Here is an 18981-nt window from a genome sequence, read left to right as displayed (position 1 = left end):
TGTAGAGTTATTTTCCTGCTGCGGTTGCAAACTAGCTCAAATTAAGATCAGCATCTGTAACCTAATTATATGGAGCAAATGGTCAAGTTAGTCATGTTACAGTGGACTGAGTTCACATGAAAGTAATATTTTCCTTGGGAGTTTATGCATACTAGGAATATGTTGGAACGTAGTCGTAGAAGAGCATGCTGTATATAATACAAATATTATGTGACTGACATATGCATCATGCAAAGCAAGCATGGTTGGTTCAACGCTAACAGCGCAGAATTTTTTACATGGTTTCAGCCACCATGTTCACCGATTCGCAGCCAATCAAAATGTTGAGCGGAAAGAAACGCGCAGAAGAAAACAACGTGGCAGCCAATTGCAGCCAACCCACGTTGATCGGCTGTTTGCATTCGGAGTTATCTGTCTGGAATCCTTTGGATGAGACACGCGGGCTGCATGAGCCCAAATTCATTCATTTCAGTGGACCGCTCTTTCTCAATAGAACAACTTTGACAACAACACATTCTGCACGGATTCATTTTTCCCTTGTAGAACAACATCAGAATAAGTGAATTTAAGACGGAATATGACAAAAATATTGACAGCCTGCAACGTCGTCAAATCACTGAGGCAAGGATGGCTCGCAGCCAGAAGAAGCAGCAACCCTGCTTGTTTGAGGTCTGCTAGGCTCTTCAGTGTTAAGGTAATACATTCGCCAGCTAGCTAACTAGCTATATTGCTTTTCTTTAATTCTAAAACATGTTAATTGAACAGTAAACAACTTACTTTTACCAGCTTGTAATAGTTTGCGAAAGTTTTGTCATTGACCATGAATTATAGCTAGCTAGGAATAAGCTAACGTAAGTTGTCATTCATTGTCAATAATAGCGAAAACAATTTATTGTCGAGGTAACTAACGTTAGCTAGCTAGCTATCCCACTAATAAAGCGTGCTCGAACTTGCTTCAGTCAGCTAAATGCAGTTGACAACAGGTCAACGTTCTTTTGCATTTGGAGAAGAAACACATGTCATGGAAACAGTCGTGTTCTTGAGTTGCAGTGGGGCCAATAAAATGAATGGATGCATATGGTGGCCAAGCCCCGTGTGGTGTTGCGTCATGTTGATTTACTAGTTTGGGGTGCAGTTTGGCAAATCTGGCTAAGCAAATAAATTTCTCAACATTGCATGATTACTCAATGCAATATATTTCAATCAACTTTATTAGTTATGTTGGCATAACATTAAATGCCATTTTGTGATTTTTATAAATATGTGTAGGATACGGTATTGGGCTTTAACACCACACGGTCACACACACACACACACACACACACACACTGGATAATCCTAGGCTAGGCCATGAAAAATAGAACAAGAGAATAGTCTACCTCAGCATTCACTACTGACCAGGAGAATATGGCCCCTCATTGAGTGGGTCAGGGGCTGGTGGTAGATAGCTACCTCTAGTTTCCTTTGTTATCGGTGAATTAGGCTAAGCCTTCTCTCATACCGATTTAAGATAGCATGTTACTGTCTATCTAAACAGAAATGTTCCTTGCATTGTAAAAACACCTCATACAAACAGTAAGGATTACCTACAGTGCATTTGGAAAGTATTCAGACCGCTTAACCTTTTATACATTTTGTTACGTTACAGCCTTATTCTAAAATTGATTACATTATTTTTCCCCTCATCAATCTACACACAAGCTATCCCATAAAGACAAAGAAAAAATTGTTTTTTTAGAAATGTTAGATAAAAAAAAATAATCCTTTGCTCTGAGACTTGAAATTGAGCACAGGTCCACCCTGTTTCCATTGATCATCCTTGAAATGTTTCTACAACTTGATTGGAGTCCACCTGTGGTAAATTCAATTGATTGGCCATGATATGGAAAGGCACACACCTGTCTATGTAAGGTCTCACGGTTGACAGTGCATGTCAGAGCAAAAACCACGAGGTCGAAGAAATTGACCATAGAGCTCCAAGACAGGATTGTATCGAGGCACAGCTCTGGGGAAGGGTACCAAAAAATGTCTGCAGCATTGAAGGTACCCAAGAACACAGTGGCCTCCGTCATTCTTAAATGGGAAAATGTTTTAAACCACCAAGACTCTTCCTAGAGCTGGCCGCCCCCGGCCAAACCGAGCAATCGGGGAGGTGACCAAGAACCCGATGGTCACTTTGACAGAGCTACAGAGTTCCTCTGTGGAGATGGGAGAACCTTCCAGAAGGACAACCATCTCTGCAGCACTCCACCAATCAGACCTTTATGGAAGCCACTCCTCAGCAAAAGGCACGACAGGCCGCTTGGAGTTTGCCAAAAGGCACCTAAATGACTCTGACCATGAGAAACAAGATTCTCTGGTCTGATGAAACCAAGATTTGACCCTTTGGCCTGAATGCCAAGCATCACATCTGGAGGAAACCTGGCACCTGCTGTGGGGATGTTTTTCAGCAGCAGGGAATGGGAGACTAGTCAGGATCAAGGGAAAGAGGAACGGAGCAAAGTACAGAGAGATCCTTGATGAAAACCTGCTCCAGAGCGCTCAGAACCTCAGACTGGGGCAAGGTTCACCTTCCAACAGGACAATGACCCTAAGCACACAGTCAAGACAACGCAGGAGTGGCTTCGGGGACAAGCCTCTGAATGTTCTTGAGTGACCTAGCCATAGCCCGGACTTAAACCCTATCGAACATCTCTGGTGAGACCTGAAAATAGCTGTACAGCTACACTCCCCATCCAATGTGACAGAGCTTGAGAGGATCTGCAGAGAAGTATGGGAGAAACTCTCCAAATACAGGTGTGCCAAGCTTGTAGCGTCAGACCCAAGAAGACTCGAGGCTGTAATCGTTGCCAAAGGTGCTTCAACAAAGTACTGAGTAAAGGTTCTGAATAAGGGATGCACAATATATCAGTGAACATATCAGAATCGGCCGATATTAGCTAAAAATGCCAACATTGGTATCGGGCCGATGTCTAATTTAGCGCCGATGCGCAAAACTGATGTCAAAGCTGACGTGCACACCTATTTGACGCCACGTAAAAAGTTTCACTACACGTGCAACACAGCGTTCCTAACCTAGCCCACAATGTCTGCTGTGTGGATGAGCAGTTAACAAGTCGAGCAGTCATTTGAAAGAGTAAGAACATTTCAGCCAGACAACTCAAAAGGCAAAATTCATTAACGCCAAGATAATGGTATTCATTGCACGATGTTGGCATTCGTAACTGGTCTAGCACCGGTACACACTACCAAGTGCGCTATTTTTCAGATGTTGCCCTACCGGAGTTACACAGTAATGACATCACTGCTATTACCTTCACGACATACTTTGGAACGCTGTTTGGGTCTTTGCGTGTCAAAAAAGATGCACGTCAAATAACACGTTAAATACGCTTTTAATTTGACACGTCAAATAACACAGTTTTATTATAGAATGTTGTTTGTTCTGAATTTGCACGTGCAAGCCAAGCGTCACCACTACTATCAGTAGCACTGTCATAGCTGTACAAAAAAGTCTGCCAACACCGGCCATGAGCGATGTGTTTACAATACCGCATTGGTAATAAAGCATTATTTGTTCAACCGCAACTGCTGTGGTAGCTAGCTAGCTTTAGTTTGGTACATAACTAGCACCAATACAACCAGCCTGCAATCCACCAGGAGACTGTGTGGCAGGCTGACCACCTGTTACGCGAGTGCAGTATCAAAAGGACCTGTGGCTGCAAGGAGCCAAGGTAAGTTGCTAGCTAACATTAAACTTATCTCATAAAAAACAATCAATCTTAACATAATCATTAGTTAACTACACATGGTTGATATTACTAGGTTAACTAGCTTATATTAGCATATGTTCTCATGTTCTGAGCAAGGAACTTAAATGTTTTTTACATGGCACATATTGGACTTGTACTTTCTTCTCCAACACTGCGTTTTTGCATTATTTTAAACCAAATTTAACATGTTTCATTATTTATTTAATATTGATTTTATGTATTATATTAAGTTAAAATAAATGTGTGCATTGTTCATTCAGTATTGTTGTGTGTATATATAAACATCGGCCGATTTTAATCGGTATCGGCTTTTTTTTTGGTCCTTCAATAATCGGTATCGGTGTTGAAAAATCATAATCAGTCGACCTCTATTCTGGACTATTTACATTGATTTTACACTGCTGCTACTCCCGCACATTGACATGTGTACCGGTACCACCTGTATAAAGCCTCATTAATGTTAGTTTTTATTAATAAAAAAAAACTTTAGGCTATCTAGTAAATGTTTTCTTAACTCTTTCTATAACTGCGTTGTTGGTTTTTCATAATTCCTGACATTTAATCAGAGTAAAAATTCTCTGTCTTAGGTCAGTTAGGATCACCACTTTATTTTAAGAATGTGAAATGTCAGAATAGTAGTAGAGTGATTTATTTCAGCTTTTATTTATTTCATCACATTCCCAGTGGGTCAGAAGTTTACATACACCCAATTAGTATTTGGTAGCATTGCCTTTAAATTGTTTAACTTGGGTCAAACATTTCGGGTAGCCTTCCACAAGCTTCCCACAATAAGTTGGGTGAATTTTGGGCCATTCCTCCAGACAGAGCTGGTGTAACTGAGTCAGGTTTGTAGGCCGCCTTGCTCGCACACGCTTTTTCAGTTCTGCCCACACATTTTCTATGGGATTGATGTCACGGCTTTGAGATGGCCATTCCAATACCTTGACTCTGTCTCTAAGCCATTTTGCCACACCTTTGGAAGTATGCTTGGGGTCATTGTCCATTTGGAAGTCCCTTTTGGGACCAAAGTTTAACTTCCTGACTGATGTCTTGAGATGTTGCTTCAATATATAAACATACTTTTCCTCCATGTTGCCATCTATTTTGTGAAGTGCACCAGTCCCTCCTGCAGCAAAGCACCCCCACAACATGATGCTGCCACCCCTGTGCTTTATGGTTGGGATGGTGGTCTTCGGCTTGCAAGCCTCCCCCTTTTTCCTCCAAACATAACGATGGTCATTATGGCCAAACAGTTCTATTTTTGTTTCATCAGACCAGAGGACATTTCTCCAAAAAGTACAATCTTTGTCCCCATGTGCAGTTGCAAACTGTAGTCTGGCTTTTTTATGGTGGTTTTGGAGCAGTGGCTTCTTCCTTGCTGAGTGGCCTTTCAGGTTATGTCGATTATAGGACTTGTTTTACTGTGGATATAGATTATTTTGTACCTGTTTCCTCCAGCATCTTCACAAGGTCCTTTGCTGTTGTTCTGGGATTGATTTGCACTTTTTGAAGTACGTTCATCTCTAGGAGACAGAACGCGTCTCCTTCCTGAGCGGTATGATGGCTGCGTGGTCCCATTGTGTTTATACCTGCGTACTATTGTTTGTACAGATGAATGTGGTACCTTCATGCATTAAAAAATTGCTCCCAAGGATGGACCAGACTTATGGAGGTCTTGGCTGATTTCTTTAGATTTTCCCATGATGTCAAGCAAAGAGGCACTGAGTTTGAAGGTAGGCCTTGAAATACATCCACAGGTACACCTCCAATTGACTCAAATTATGTCAATTAGCCTATCAGAAGCTTCTAAAGCCATGACATCATTTTCAGGAATTTTCCAAGCTGTTTAAAGGCACAGTCAACTTAGTGTATGTAAACTTCTGACCCACTGGAATTGTGAAAATGTGAGTTATAAGTGAAATAATCTGTCTGTAAACAATTGTTCAAAAAAATTGCTTGTGTCATGCACAAAACAGATGTCCTAACCAACTTGCCAAAACTATAGTTTGTTAACAAGAAATGGGTGGAGTGGTTGAAAAATGAGTTTTAAGAACTCCAACCTAAGTGTATGTAAACTTCCGACTTCAACTGTAAATACTTTTATAAACGACTTAACGTTAGTAAATTACTGTAAGGGAACAATATTAATATAAAAAATCAATATAACAACTAACAACAGTTCTAACATAATTTCACCTCTGTCCTCTCACTCCATCATACACACTGAGTGTACATGAACCCCTGCTCTTTCCATGAAATATGCAATAACGTTATGTTGGATTACATGGAAATGATATCCATATTTGTGAGTCCATTTCCGTGGCACCATCTTAATACATGGTATTGCATGAACAAAACAACAACAAAAAAATGTAATTGTATTATGACAGGAGATGTCTGGGAAGGGAAAGGCCCAACGAGCCCAAGAAACCGCACTGCTACACCCTTGAACAGCTACAGGTTCCTTACAGGGAGGTGAGGGCAGGGAGCAGCCTGAGGGAGGTGGCTCATGCCTCCTGTCAGTACCTGTTTACAGGGTAGCCAATTGTACAAAAACATTCCATATAGTTCCACAACTATTGCAGTTGGGTAAACATGCCTTTTGGAAGTTCAGTTCATTTTCTTCACCTGTGCACAATCAAGAGCAGAAAGAGAGGCACGCAGGAATGTGGCGTCTCAATTTGGGTTCGAGCATAACATTTGCAAACAAGTTTAATAGATAGCACCCTTTAAGATTTTGGGACATGCGTTATTGAGATTTCACAATTATTGAACACACAGCTGTCGTGAATAGGTTGGCACAGCAAATATATTTCAAAAAGTTAACACAGCAAACGTGAGAGCAAAAAATAACATATCTTTGTCAGCAGGTGACAGGTTTGCTTGTTTAAATGCAGATCAGAGGATGGCGCAGTGGTATTCTTTTTAAGATTCTACACATCAGTCTTATGCAATTCATTATTTATTGATTCAGTGTTTGTGTAATTGATGACCACATTGCTATTAGCACACAACAAATTATTAATATTAATATTTAACTGCCTTGTTCCGGGGCAGAACGACAGATTTTTACCTTGTCAGCTCGGGGATTTGATCTTGCAACCTTTTGGTTACTAGTCCATCGCTCCAACCACTAGGCTACCTGCCACCCCTGAACAAGGCGATAATGGAATATTAGCCATAATAATATTAATACTAATATAAGTCATGAATAATGAAGGTTTGTGCACCGTGTTATGGTTAAGCATGTTTTTAATCTGGGAGAGAAGCACCACCGACGGTGGAAAGACGCTGTTCGGCACATAATGAGCGTCAGAGGTGTCAGTTTTTTTCATATTTCCTCAAACTATTGGTCCTTTACCATGTCGATCAACGCATGAATGGAAACGTGGTTTACACCCCAGATTTTGATGCCAACACAGTCGCTACAGTCCCATTAGTTTTCATTGCAGCCTTGTTTTGAATGCCGCGGTCACGCGGCCGATAATTGCTAAAAATGCCAACATCGGCATCGGCCGATGTCTAGTTTAACGCCGGTGTGCAAAACCGATGACAAAGCTGATGTGCATACCTACATAATGTAGGTAGATGATGTATTGACGCCACAAAAAATACAGCACTACACAGAACAAAAGCAGAAAAATAGTAAGCGCACACTTCCAACAAACAAGTTTAAGTTGAGCAGTCATTTGAAAGAGTAAGAATTTCAGTGAGACAACTCGTAGGTGAAATCCATTAATGCCAAGATAATGGAATTCATTGCCCTTTACAATCAACCGTTCTCTGTCGTGGATGATGTTGGCTTTTGCCATATGGTCGAGCACCGGTACACACTACCAAGTAGTCACTATTTTTCAGATGTTGCCCTACCGGAGTTACACAGTAATGTTGAAACACATCCATGAGCTACTTGCTATGGGCGTCACTGCTATTAGCTTCACGACTGACATTTGGACCAGCGATGTCAGCCCCATGTGGGTCGAGGATTTTGTACTGAGAAAAGCCGTATTGCATGCTCAAGAATGTACTGGTTCTCACACCACTGCTGCAATTTCTATGACATTTGAGAACATGTTTGAAACTTGGAAACATGAACACATCCCTAGCCCCATTCGAACAACTGACTCGAGAAATAAGCTAATCAAGTACATCTGCAGAAGACGTGATACCCTCTGTCATGTAATTAAAATGCATGCTCAACAAAACTGCCGACACAGACCGTGGGGTTAAAACGTACAAAAGTACTCGAGGCTGTGAACAAGCGATTCGGTGTCATTTGAGCCTCTTTACTGTGTCTCCACCATGCTCGATGCTAGGTACAAGGGCCGCTACTTCTTTCACAGGCAGTCTCTCTTTACTGTGTCGCCACCATGCTCGATGCTAGGTACAAGGACCACTACTTCGATGCAGATAAGAAACCAGGTTTACGTGAAATGTTAGACACAGCTGGACAAGATGGAAATGGACACAGTGACAGTGCACACCAAGGACAGACAGAGCTGTAGCTTCACTGCTTGACATGTATGATGAAATCCTGGTTGAGAATGAAATGACTGAACAAATGAACAACGAAACAGCACAGCAAGTAAGTGAAAGAAATAGGTTTTGATGATGTTTTACTGGTAATGGGGACATAAGTAAATGCAAACAAAATAACTTTTTGGTCAGTGTGGCGTGTGTGTTTACCTTTTTAACTAGGCAAGTCAATTAAGAAGAAATTCTTATTTACAATGACGGCCTACTCTGGCCAAACCCGGAGGACGCTTGGCCATTTGTGCGCCGCTCTATGGGACTCCCAATCATGGCTGGATGTGATACAGCCTGGATTCGAACCAGGGACTGTAGTGACGCCTCTTGCACTGAGATGTGGTGCCTTAGACTGCTGCGTCCGTGTGTGTGTGTTTAACTATTAGAATGCTTAAAGGCCACAAAATTGTTTATATCAGATAGGTTTTGTTTTTATGCCAAGGAAAATATCGGATATCGGTATCGGCCAAAAATGTAGTATCGGTGCATCTCTAGTACTGTTAGGTACCAGTAACATAACACAATTTGGAAAGAGTCAAGGGGTCTGAATACTTTCTGAATGCACTGTGTAGCCTGGCTCAGTGGCCTTGTGATTAAAATGCCCACCCTAAGGTTGGGAGTTTGATCTGATGCGTCTCTGCTTGAGACTCAGCATTAAAGAGATAGACGGGAGGTAAGGCCCTGCGATAAACTACTGTCCTGTCCAAGGGTGTACTTGTACATAGGCTCCTGTTCCTATGAGCTGTTCCAGCTAGCACAAACCAAGGCTTGTGCAAGGCTGGCTACTTTTTTACTATAGCCTGACCTGGTTCTATTGAATTATTAACAAAGGGTCATTGTAGTATAAAAAGGTGCCACTGCCATATAATAGGTCTGTGAATGTATCATAGTAGTTTTTCCACCACGTTCTTGTATTTACTCAGTAGCCCAGTTACCAGTCCAACTCTTGGATGTGTTTTGTACTGTGTAGGCTAACGTGAAGAGTAATATACCAACGGTTTCTTCTTTTTCTTCATCCTTGTCTCTCTCCTGCTCCTCCTCCTTCACCTCCTCTCCCAGGCCCAGATAGCCCACCTGGTCCTGGAGGATGGTACCCGGATGAAGGGCTTCTCCTTTGGGGATGAACGATCTGCTGCTGGGGAGCTGGTCTTCAACACTGGCCTGGTGGGGTAAGAGATCAGTCTTGTCTAAATCACCATTAACAGTCAGTCATCATCATTGCTAAAGTGCATGGATCACAGTATGTTTACATTGTGGGGAGACAATTTTGTCCTAACCAGGGGACAGGTAAGCAGTTTTTCCAACTCCTATTTTCACTCTCATACCAAACATGACAACAACCAGCACAAATAGGTTACCTATGTATATCTATAATAACTCCACATTTCTGAAGGTACCCAGAGGCTTTGACTGACCCCAGCTACAGAGGTCAAATCCTGACCCTGACCTACCCCATAGTGGGGAACTACGGCGTTCCAAACACTCAGGAGCTAGATGAGTTGGGCCTGAGGAGGAACATTGAGTCAGACCGTATACAGGTGGGTCTGTTATGTAATCGTTTGTGTGTGTGTGTGAGCATGTCTGTGTTAGTGATGTGTGGGTTGACTCATAACCCACAGTCCCAGTGGGTATATCCGCGGGTGGATGGGTTTAGGGTCATGAAATATTGTGTGTATGAAGGGCAGGTGGGTGGCAGGCAGGTTCAATAAAGAGAAAAAAATATCACAAATGTATAATTGTGGGCCTCCCGAGTGGCGCAGTGGTCTGTGTCACAGCCGGCCGTGACCAGGAGACCCATGAGGCAGCGCACAATTGGCCAAACGTTATCCCGGTTTGGGGAGGGTTTGGCCGGCTGGGATGTCCTTGTCCCATCGCGCTCTAGCGACTCCTTGTGGCGGGCCGGGCACATGCATGCTGACTTCGGTCCCCAGCTGTACAGTGTTTCCTCCAACACATTGGCACGGCTGGATTCCGGGTTAAGCGAGCAGTGTGTCAAGAAGCAGTGCGGCTTGGCGAGTTTGTGTTTCAGAGGACGCATGGCTTTCAATTTTCGCCTCTCTCTAGTCCGTACGGGAGTTGCAGCGATGGGACAAGATTGTAACTATCAATTGGATATCACAAAATTGGGGAGATAAAGGGGTACAAAATGAAACAAAAATTAATTAATTAATGTATTATTCTGGGGCCTCCTGAGTGGCGCAGTGTTCTAAGGCACTGCATTGCATTGCAGTGATGAAGCGCCACTACAGCCGGGAGCACCACAATTGGCCCAGCGCTGTCTGGGTTAGGGGAGAGTTTGGGGGATTTCATTGGCTCATCTCGCTCTAGTGACTCCTTGTCGGGCCGACCGCCTGCAAGCCGATACATTGGTTTGGCCCGCTTCCGGGTTAAGCAAGCCGTGTGTTAAGAAGCAGCGAGGCTTGGCGAAAATGCACGCCAAATGCTTTTGGGAATTTGGGCAGAAAAAGTTAACGTTGATCCACTGAGGCAAAAAGGACAATGTCAGAGTTTAATTCAATGAGAGAAAAGCTGCGAAATGGAGAGTTGAAATGAAATAGGAGGGCCAGAATAGTATAGTTTCCCAAATAGTAATGTTTGGGAAAGATGTGGTAAAAGAGCAGTGTTATGTTATGCTATATTTTAAAGTTGACTGCTCCTTTGCTTCGCTGTTAGTCAAGTAAATATTTTAGGGTATTTAAAGTGCATATTACAAGGTCTCTCTACAGAGAAATAATAGCTTTATTAGGTTGATAACTCAAGTGTTTGGTTTGTGTTGTGACTCATGTTGGGTTTGTGTTGTGATCTCTGTAGGTATCTGGACTCTTGGTGCAGGATTACAGTCATGAGTACAGTCACTGGAACTCTGTCAAGTCCCTGGGACAGTGGCTACAGGAGGAGAAGGTAGTAGAGACAGCATTACAGTCCCCAGCTGTACAGTGTTTCCTCCAACACATTGGCACGGCTGGATTCCGGGTTAAGCGAGCAGTGTGTCAAGAAGCAGTGCGGCTTGGCGAGTTTGTGTTTCAGAGGTCGCATGGCTTTCAATTTTCGCCTCTCTTGAGTCCGTACGGGAGTTGCAGCGATGGGACAAGATTGTAACTATCAATTGGATATCACAAAATTGGGGAGATAAAGGGGTACAAAATGAAACAAATTAATTAATGAATGTATTATTCTGGGGCCTCCTGAGTGGCGCAGTGGTCTAAGGCACTGCATTGCATTGCAGTGATGAAGCGCCACTACAGCCGGGAGCACCACAATTGGCCCAGCGTTGTCTGGGTTAGGGGAGAGTTTGGGGGATTTCATTGGCTTCATCGCCTTCTAACATAGTCAACATAACATAAGCGTTACAGTTCTCATTAGTGGTGGGTCCGCCCTCAAGAGGGAGATTTTCTTTTTGTTAATTGAGAAATAAAATCACTTTTTTGAGTGCAGACCCACTACTAATGAATTTGATGTTTTACTTTTGGCTAATGCACCAGTTCTGATTTACAGTGGTTTAAAGAACCGTTTGAAAACATGGCACTTCGACTCATTTTCTAACAGCACAAGTCTTACTGCAATTTTAATGTTGTCAAATGGCAATTAGTATTTTCTCATATTGTTTGAAAGGTCCCTGCATTGTTTGGAGTGGATACTAGGATGCTGACCAAGATCATCAGAGACAAGGTAAGTGTTTTTACTTTAAGCCTTGTCAAAGCCAGAATGGCCTATAGGGCAGGAGCCTATCTCCTATGTAGCTTGAGGCAGCTTGATGTACAAGTATACTCCCTGGACAGGAAGCTAGTCTTGTTACTGCTTTACTCTTATTGTGTTTAAAGAAATGTGACTATTGAAGAAAAAGCTGTTTTTGACAGAAAATGTGTCTCTCTTTATTTTGTGACCAGGGTACAGTGTTGGGGAAGATAGAGTTTGAGGGCCATCCAATAGAGATATCAGACCCTAACCAGCAGAACATTTTAGCAGAAGTCTCAACAAAGGTACGTTCTGACTGCTTTACGATCAAGTGTATGCTGTTATTATGGATATGATTCTGCTGCAAAACATATTCCCCCCTGTTGATGATGATGATATCCTTTCATTGTTCTTGTATGTTTCCAGGAGACCAGAGTGTTTGGGAAAGGTAACCCCATCAAAGTGGTGGCTGTTGACTGTGGCATCAAGCACAACATCATCAGGCTGCTTGTTAAGGTGAGAAAGGGAGACTAGAGGAGAAAGTTCACCATTGATCACTGACCTCATCTCTTCTGTCCGTAGATGATACAACTTAGACTACAGTAGGGCTGTCCCAACTAAAAAAAATCTTGGTTGACTGAAAGTGGTCTGTTCTTTCGACCAATAGATTGCCTGCCAGTTATGGTTTTCATATGCACATTTTCATGAAACAGTTTCATATCATTTATAATAACTTCTCCATATCTCAATCATTGCCATGTGGTTAATCAAAATCAGATCAAAATCTAAATGAAAATGATACAAACCTAAAAAGTAACTTGTATTGCCATTGGTAACTATGTAGCCTACATAATAAAACATTGCAGTCTGCAGGTAGAAAATATCCTGATAAAAATAAATATCCTATAAATCACATTTGGCTACACATGGTCTGTCTGCAACAAACTTCAAACGTTGTATCAACTATTCTGGGCCCTCAGAGTAGGGCTAATAACGGTTGGTCTCACGGTAATTGACTGTTAATTAACATAAACACATTTAGCATCCCCTGGCTTCCACACACAGTCTACAAGCCACTGATGCAGACCTTTGGAACATCTATGTCTAACAAATCCATGTAATATAGCCCACACCTTCACAATAAATCCATTATTTATTTTAGACAGGTCTAAAGAAGCATGATATGAGGAAAATTTAGTTTATTTCAGAAGAACAGAATAGCATACTATGAGTTGTCCTGCTGTGGCTATGCCAAATGGCTGTGGGCTACACTAGTTAATTTAGCAGACAACATTTGCTTAGAATTCCATGGCATTATTTTATATTATTTCATAGTATGAAGAATACAATTGAACAAAGCTGAATAAAATAGAAAGGATATTTTCTCTTAATGATTTGAGGGAGTGAGCACTGTGTTGAGCGGTTAACAAAGAAACAGGTCCTCCTATATGATTAGAGTTATTTATGTAACTTTAGTTGTGATACAAATGTTGGGCAATATGTTAACATTTTTAATACATTGCAAGGCTGCATGATGCGATGATTTGGAAAAAGTTGCTTGAAAGGAATGAGCTCTGCTTTCTTTTTTGCGCAGGCTGTACACACTTCATTAGTCTCTTATTCACCATTTGAGAAGCACTTGATATTGCCTCAAATTGCACCCTAAAATGTTTTATTTTGCAGCCAGTGGCCGTTGTGCCCTTGGCCCGGAGTGCTGCTCGCTCCTAAGCACCTCCCACTCACATGGCTCTCCATCACGTGATGGGGTCTTTCTCACAGGCTACAAGTGAAGAAAGACACATCGGGGACTCAACTGCACGCGTCCTTATCTAATTTCGAGGTGCATATTGTGAGAACTGTCCACATTTGCTTTTCGTCAGCCAACAAGATGAGTAGGCCTAACGAACACCGAAAGCACTAGCCTATGTCAATCTATTATCCCCCCATAGTACAAAAGTCAACCTATTCTGTGATAAATAAATATTCCAAACATAGTCTGGGATAGTAGTGGGATGCAATAGATCCCAAATTAATACAACCACTAGCATCAAAACACTTTTTATGCAATGTGGCTGACACAACAGATCAGAACATTTAGCTTAGGCTATTTCTTCACATTATAAGCGCAGCAATGCTTACATGGCATGAGCAAATAAGAGCAAATGTTCCATTAGCAGGAAAACTCCATTATGAAAAGTGACTGCAAATGCGAATACGCATGTAATGCTTTTACTTTAAAGGTGCCTTTTTTATTTCGAAAATGATCTTCCTAAACTTGAAACTCACACCCTGTTTATGTATGCCAGTTAGGAGCTAAACCACTTGTAAAGTGGATTAATGTGCTTAATTTTAAGAAGTTATTAGGACACTTTTAGTTGTGATACAAACCTTATCAAAACATATCGGCCTATTGGCTAGGCTACTACATGAGGTGTGGCTTGGGTGGTTGATGTCCTTGATCTTTTTGAACTTCCTGTGACATCGGGTGCTGTTGGTTTCCTTGAGGGCAGGTAGTTTGCCCCCGGTGCTGCACTGAGAACCACCCTCTGGAGAGCCCTGCGGTTGTGGGTGGTGCAGTTGCCGGACCAGGTGGTGATGCTCTCAATTGTGCATCTGTAAAAGTTTGTGACGGTTTTAGGGGCCAAGCCAAATTTCTTCAGCCTCCTGAGGTTGAAGAAACAATCAGCTCCTTTTGTTTAGTTGACGTTGAGTGATAGTTTATTTTCCTGGCACCGCTCTCCCAGGGCCCTCTACCCCTCCCTGCAGGCTGTCTCGTCATTGTTGGTAGTCAAGCCTACTACTGTTGTGTCGTCTGCAAACTTGATGATTGAGTTGGAGGTGTACGTGGCCATGCAGTCATGGGTGAACAGGGAGTACAGGAGGGACCCTTGTGGGGCCCCTGAGTTGAGGATCAGCGAAGTGGAGGGGTTGTTTCCTACCTCCACCACCCTGGGGGTGGCCTGTCAGGAAGTCCAGGACCCAGTTGCACAGGGCGGGGTTCAGACCCAGGGCCCCCAAGCTTAGTGATGAGCTTGGAGGGTACTATGGTATTGAATGCTGAGCTATAGTTAATGAACAGCATTCTTATGTAGGTATTCCTCTTGTCCAGATGGGATAGGGCAGTGTGCAGTGCGATGACGATTGCATCGTTTGTGTATCTATTGGGGCAGTAAGCAAATTGAAGTGTGTCTAGGGTGTCAGGTAAGGTAGAAGTAATATGATCCTTAACTAGCCTCACAAAGCACTTCATGATGACAGAAGTATAGTCATTTAATTCAGTTACCTTTGCTTTCTTGGGTACAGGAACAATGATGGACATCTTCAAGCAAGTAGGCACAGCAGACTGGGATAGGATGAGACTTAATATTTGCTGGTCTACACATGCTCTGAGGACGCGGCTAGGGATGCCGTCTGGGCCGGCAGCCTTGCGAGGGTTAAGACGCTTAAATGTCTTACTCAAGTCGGCCATGGAGAAGGAGATCTCACAGTCCTTGGTAGTGGGCCGCGTCGGTGGCACTGTGCTATCCTCAAAGTGGGCGAATAAGGTGTTCAGCTTGTCCGAAAGCAGTACGTTGGTGTCCGTGACATGGCTGGTTTTCCCTTTGTGGTCCGTGATTGTCTGTAGACCCTGCCACATACGTCTCGTGTCTGAGCCTTGAAATTGCGACTCCACTATTTCTCTGTACTGACGTTTGCCTGTTTGATTACTACACTGTTTGTATTCGGCCATATTTCCAGCCACCTTGCCATAGTTATATGCGGGGGTTCGCGCTTTCAGTTTTGCAGGAATGCTGGAATTTTTTTGCAGGAATCTATCCACAGTTTCTGGTTTGGGTAGGTTTTAATAGAGACCGTGGGTACAACATATATCCTATTGTCGTGTCTTTGACTGATTAAATTATATGACATGCTATTTTAGCAAATCAGTTACCTAGCATTTAATTGATTATGTGATTTAATTAAACCATGCAACAATTCAACCATTAATAACCTGGGGCACCACGGAAGCATTCATTTATATAGAGCGGTTATCTCCCGAATCCACTCTCTTAAAGATCTGAAGATCTTATATATCAATAGCAGTCAATTATTAATCGTCACCTCGATCGGTCTCATTCTGATTGTCGTAAGTACTTGGTTATCTGCACGAACCTTAGCTAATAAGTTGAATCAGCAATACACAAATTAGCTTAATTATTTATTTACTAAATACCTAACTAATCACACAGAATTACATGTATATACACAGGATAGATCACACGTCGATTACTAATCGTGTCATGAAAAGCCCCTAGTGGGCTAACCCGATATGACGGCTGGTTACACAAAGGAAGGGGTTGAGTTTGAATGAAAGTGCGGGTAAACTTGGGACAAAAGGATTGAATCTCTATCGGACCTTGAGAAGCTATGCTACATTAAATACAGAATCTAATGCATTCTAATAACCGCCCATTCGGAAGAGGAAAATACTTTACTCTGAGCTGCGCTTCGATAGATGGGTCGAAGATGGAAGATCGCCATTGTCCTTTGAATAATCTTTCTGGTGGTAGTGTTGTAGAGTGGATACGTTAAAGTACTCTGTCGTTCTTCGGAGATTGTCCTTTCCTAGGCCACATACGTTTACAGCTGCAGCTGCTAACTCGCTGTCTAGGATGTATCACTTCTTTAGTGAATAATCGTTCTAAGTTCATACCATGAATAGAAGAATACAATTGAACAAAGCTGAATGAAATAGAAATGATATTTTCTCCAAACGATTTTCTCCAGCTCATGCTGTATTCTGGCTGGTCTAGTTGAAATTCACCATTCCAACGTGGCGATCGTTGCCTCCACGTTGAAATTTGCCCTTTTAAACGTATGGACACCAATCCTCAAGCCGTTGGGAACTAAATGTTAATTTCGTTAGGTTGTAGTTGTAATTAGCCCTTTTAAATGTATGGACACCAGTCCTTACGTAATCGGGAACTGAGTTTGACTTCTGTCAACGGGCTTTTGTACTGGAGAAGAGAAGGGCGTGTTTTGTAGTTCTCAACCAATGTCTGTTCACTTGGGCGGGGCCACTGAGTGGGCCTATGTTTTACTATGAAACAATTATCTTATTTAGGAAGATAAAATTACATTTGATCTTTTCACAAATAGTTTCATATTTAAACATTTAAATTGCACAACAATTCCATGTGAATCTGATAACTAGAATATGTAGTTCCCAAGATACAGTTTCTGTCATCCTATCATTAGATATAATGTCCCAGACACTAACTGATCTGACATCATTTTCTTTAAGTACCAACGGACACTTTCAACTGGTTGAGAAAGGGAAACATTGTTCCATTCCCCAACCTTTTGATGTTACCATACTCACTCTATGTTAATAAAGGGCTTTCCAAGAGTCCATTCTGTAGAGTGGAGAGAAAAGGGTGAAAGGTATTTATGGGGCAGTCATACACCTCACCCAACAGGGCAACGTCATACACTTCCTGGTGTACTCCGTCACCCTATCCATGTATTCGTCAATGTTATTCTCAGAGGCTTACCCAGAACATATCCCAGTCCGCGTGATCAAACAGTCTTGAAGCATGGATTCCGATTGGTCAGACCAGTGTTGAATAGATCTTAGCACGGGTATTTCCTGTTTGAGTTTCTGCCTATAGGAAGGGAGGAGCAAAATGGAGTCGTGATCAGGTTTGCAGAAGGTAGAGCAGGAGAAGGCCTTTTAGGCATTTCCAAAAGTTGAGTAGCAGCTGTCCAATGTTTTTCCAGAGTGAGTACTACAGTCATTGTGTTGGTAGAACTTCGGTAGCGTTTGCTCAAATTTTCTTTGTTAAAATCCCCAGCTACAATAAATGCGGCCCCAGGATATGTGGTTTCCAGTTTGTATGAAATCCAGTGTAGTTCTTTGAGGGCCGTCGTCGTATCGGCTTGACAGGGAGAATACATGGCTGTGACTAACCAAAGATAATTATTCTGGGAGGTAATACGGTTGGCATTTGATTGTGTGGTATTCTAGGTCAGGTGAACAAAAGGACTTGAGTTTCTGTATGTTATCACAATCACACCATGAGTAGTTAATCATGAAACATACACCCCTGCCTTTCTTCTTCCCGGAGGGTTCTTTATTCCTGTCTGTGCAATGTACTGAGAACCCAGCTGGCTGTTTGGACGGGGACAGTATATCCTGAGAGAGCCATGTTTTGTGAAAAAGAGTATGTTACAATCCCTGATGTCTCTGAAAGGAGATCAATCGCCCTGAGCTCGTCTACTTTATTATCCAGAGACTGAACATTAGCGAAAGAGCTGGAAAGATTTTTCAAATACATTGAGGAACTATTGTAATTCTCATTGGATGCGCAAATTTGTGCACCTAAATTTGCGCACAGGCCAGGTAGCCTATAGGCCTACTTCTATGCGAGTGCGTCCTGACTCAATATTGACAGGAGCGCTCCAAACAAAAGACAATGACTAAATTGACAAAACTTGTAAATGGAATGAAATAAACCAAATGTAATGAACACGAGGGGAGACATAGAGCTGGTTTCAAGCACAGGGCGCAGCAGGTGTTTATTGCAAAGGACCACAGGAGGAGGCAAGTCCAAAAGGGCAACAGTACAGGCAGGGAAAAGGCTAGTAACGTAGTCCGGGAGATCAGGCAATAGCTAGATAACAGGAAATCTGGCTAAAGTACAGTCCGGGAATAGGCAAAAGGCGTCGTTAGTTTTTGCCTGCCTCACTATCATACACGGGAGGTTTCAATTACGGGAAAAACAGAGCTCCGAATAGAAGTGTGTCACAAAACAAACAATACCTCACAGTGATGGGGTGCAAAGAACTGAACTAAATAGTGTGTGATAGTGACATACAGGTGTGTGAACAGGTGATTTGAATTCAGGTGTTTGGGATCTGGAGTGTGAGCTGCGTTCAGGGATCTAGGTGTTTGAGAGTGTGAGCTAGAAGCAGACCTTACACCAAAACTTGTTTCTCACAAGTGTAGCATAGGTTGTGCAACCTG

The 18981-nt window shown here is 42.4% G+C and overlaps 1 protein-coding gene across 1 annotated transcript in view; it reads left to right on the top strand.

The window, feature by feature from the left end:
* The first annotated feature begins 399 nt into the window (after nucleotides 1-399).
* Nucleotides 400-18981, top strand: part of LOC139401342 (carbamoyl-phosphate synthase 1, mitochondrial) — an 87494-nt gene continuing 68912 nt past the window's right edge. The window contains exons 1-7 of the mRNA XM_071145662.1: nucleotides 400-694; nucleotides 9360-9469; nucleotides 9694-9838; nucleotides 11112-11201; nucleotides 11913-11969; nucleotides 12188-12280; nucleotides 12402-12491. Of these exons, the coding sequence (XP_071001763.1) occupies nucleotides 578-694; nucleotides 9360-9469; nucleotides 9694-9838; nucleotides 11112-11201; nucleotides 11913-11969; nucleotides 12188-12280; nucleotides 12402-12491 (702 nt within the window). The 5' untranslated portion in view covers nucleotides 400-577. The remainder of the gene's footprint in view (nucleotides 695-9359; nucleotides 9470-9693; nucleotides 9839-11111; nucleotides 11202-11912; nucleotides 11970-12187; nucleotides 12281-12401; nucleotides 12492-18981) is intronic.

The sequence above is a fragment of the Oncorhynchus clarkii genome, chromosome 3, assembly GCF_045791955.1.
Source record: "Oncorhynchus clarkii lewisi isolate Uvic-CL-2024 chromosome 3, UVic_Ocla_1.0, whole genome shotgun sequence".
NCBI lineage: Eukaryota > Metazoa > Chordata > Actinopteri > Salmoniformes > Salmonidae > Oncorhynchus > Oncorhynchus clarkii.
The sequence above is the reverse complement of the archived record's forward strand: the minus strand, read 5'-3'. Positions and strand labels throughout refer to the sequence as shown.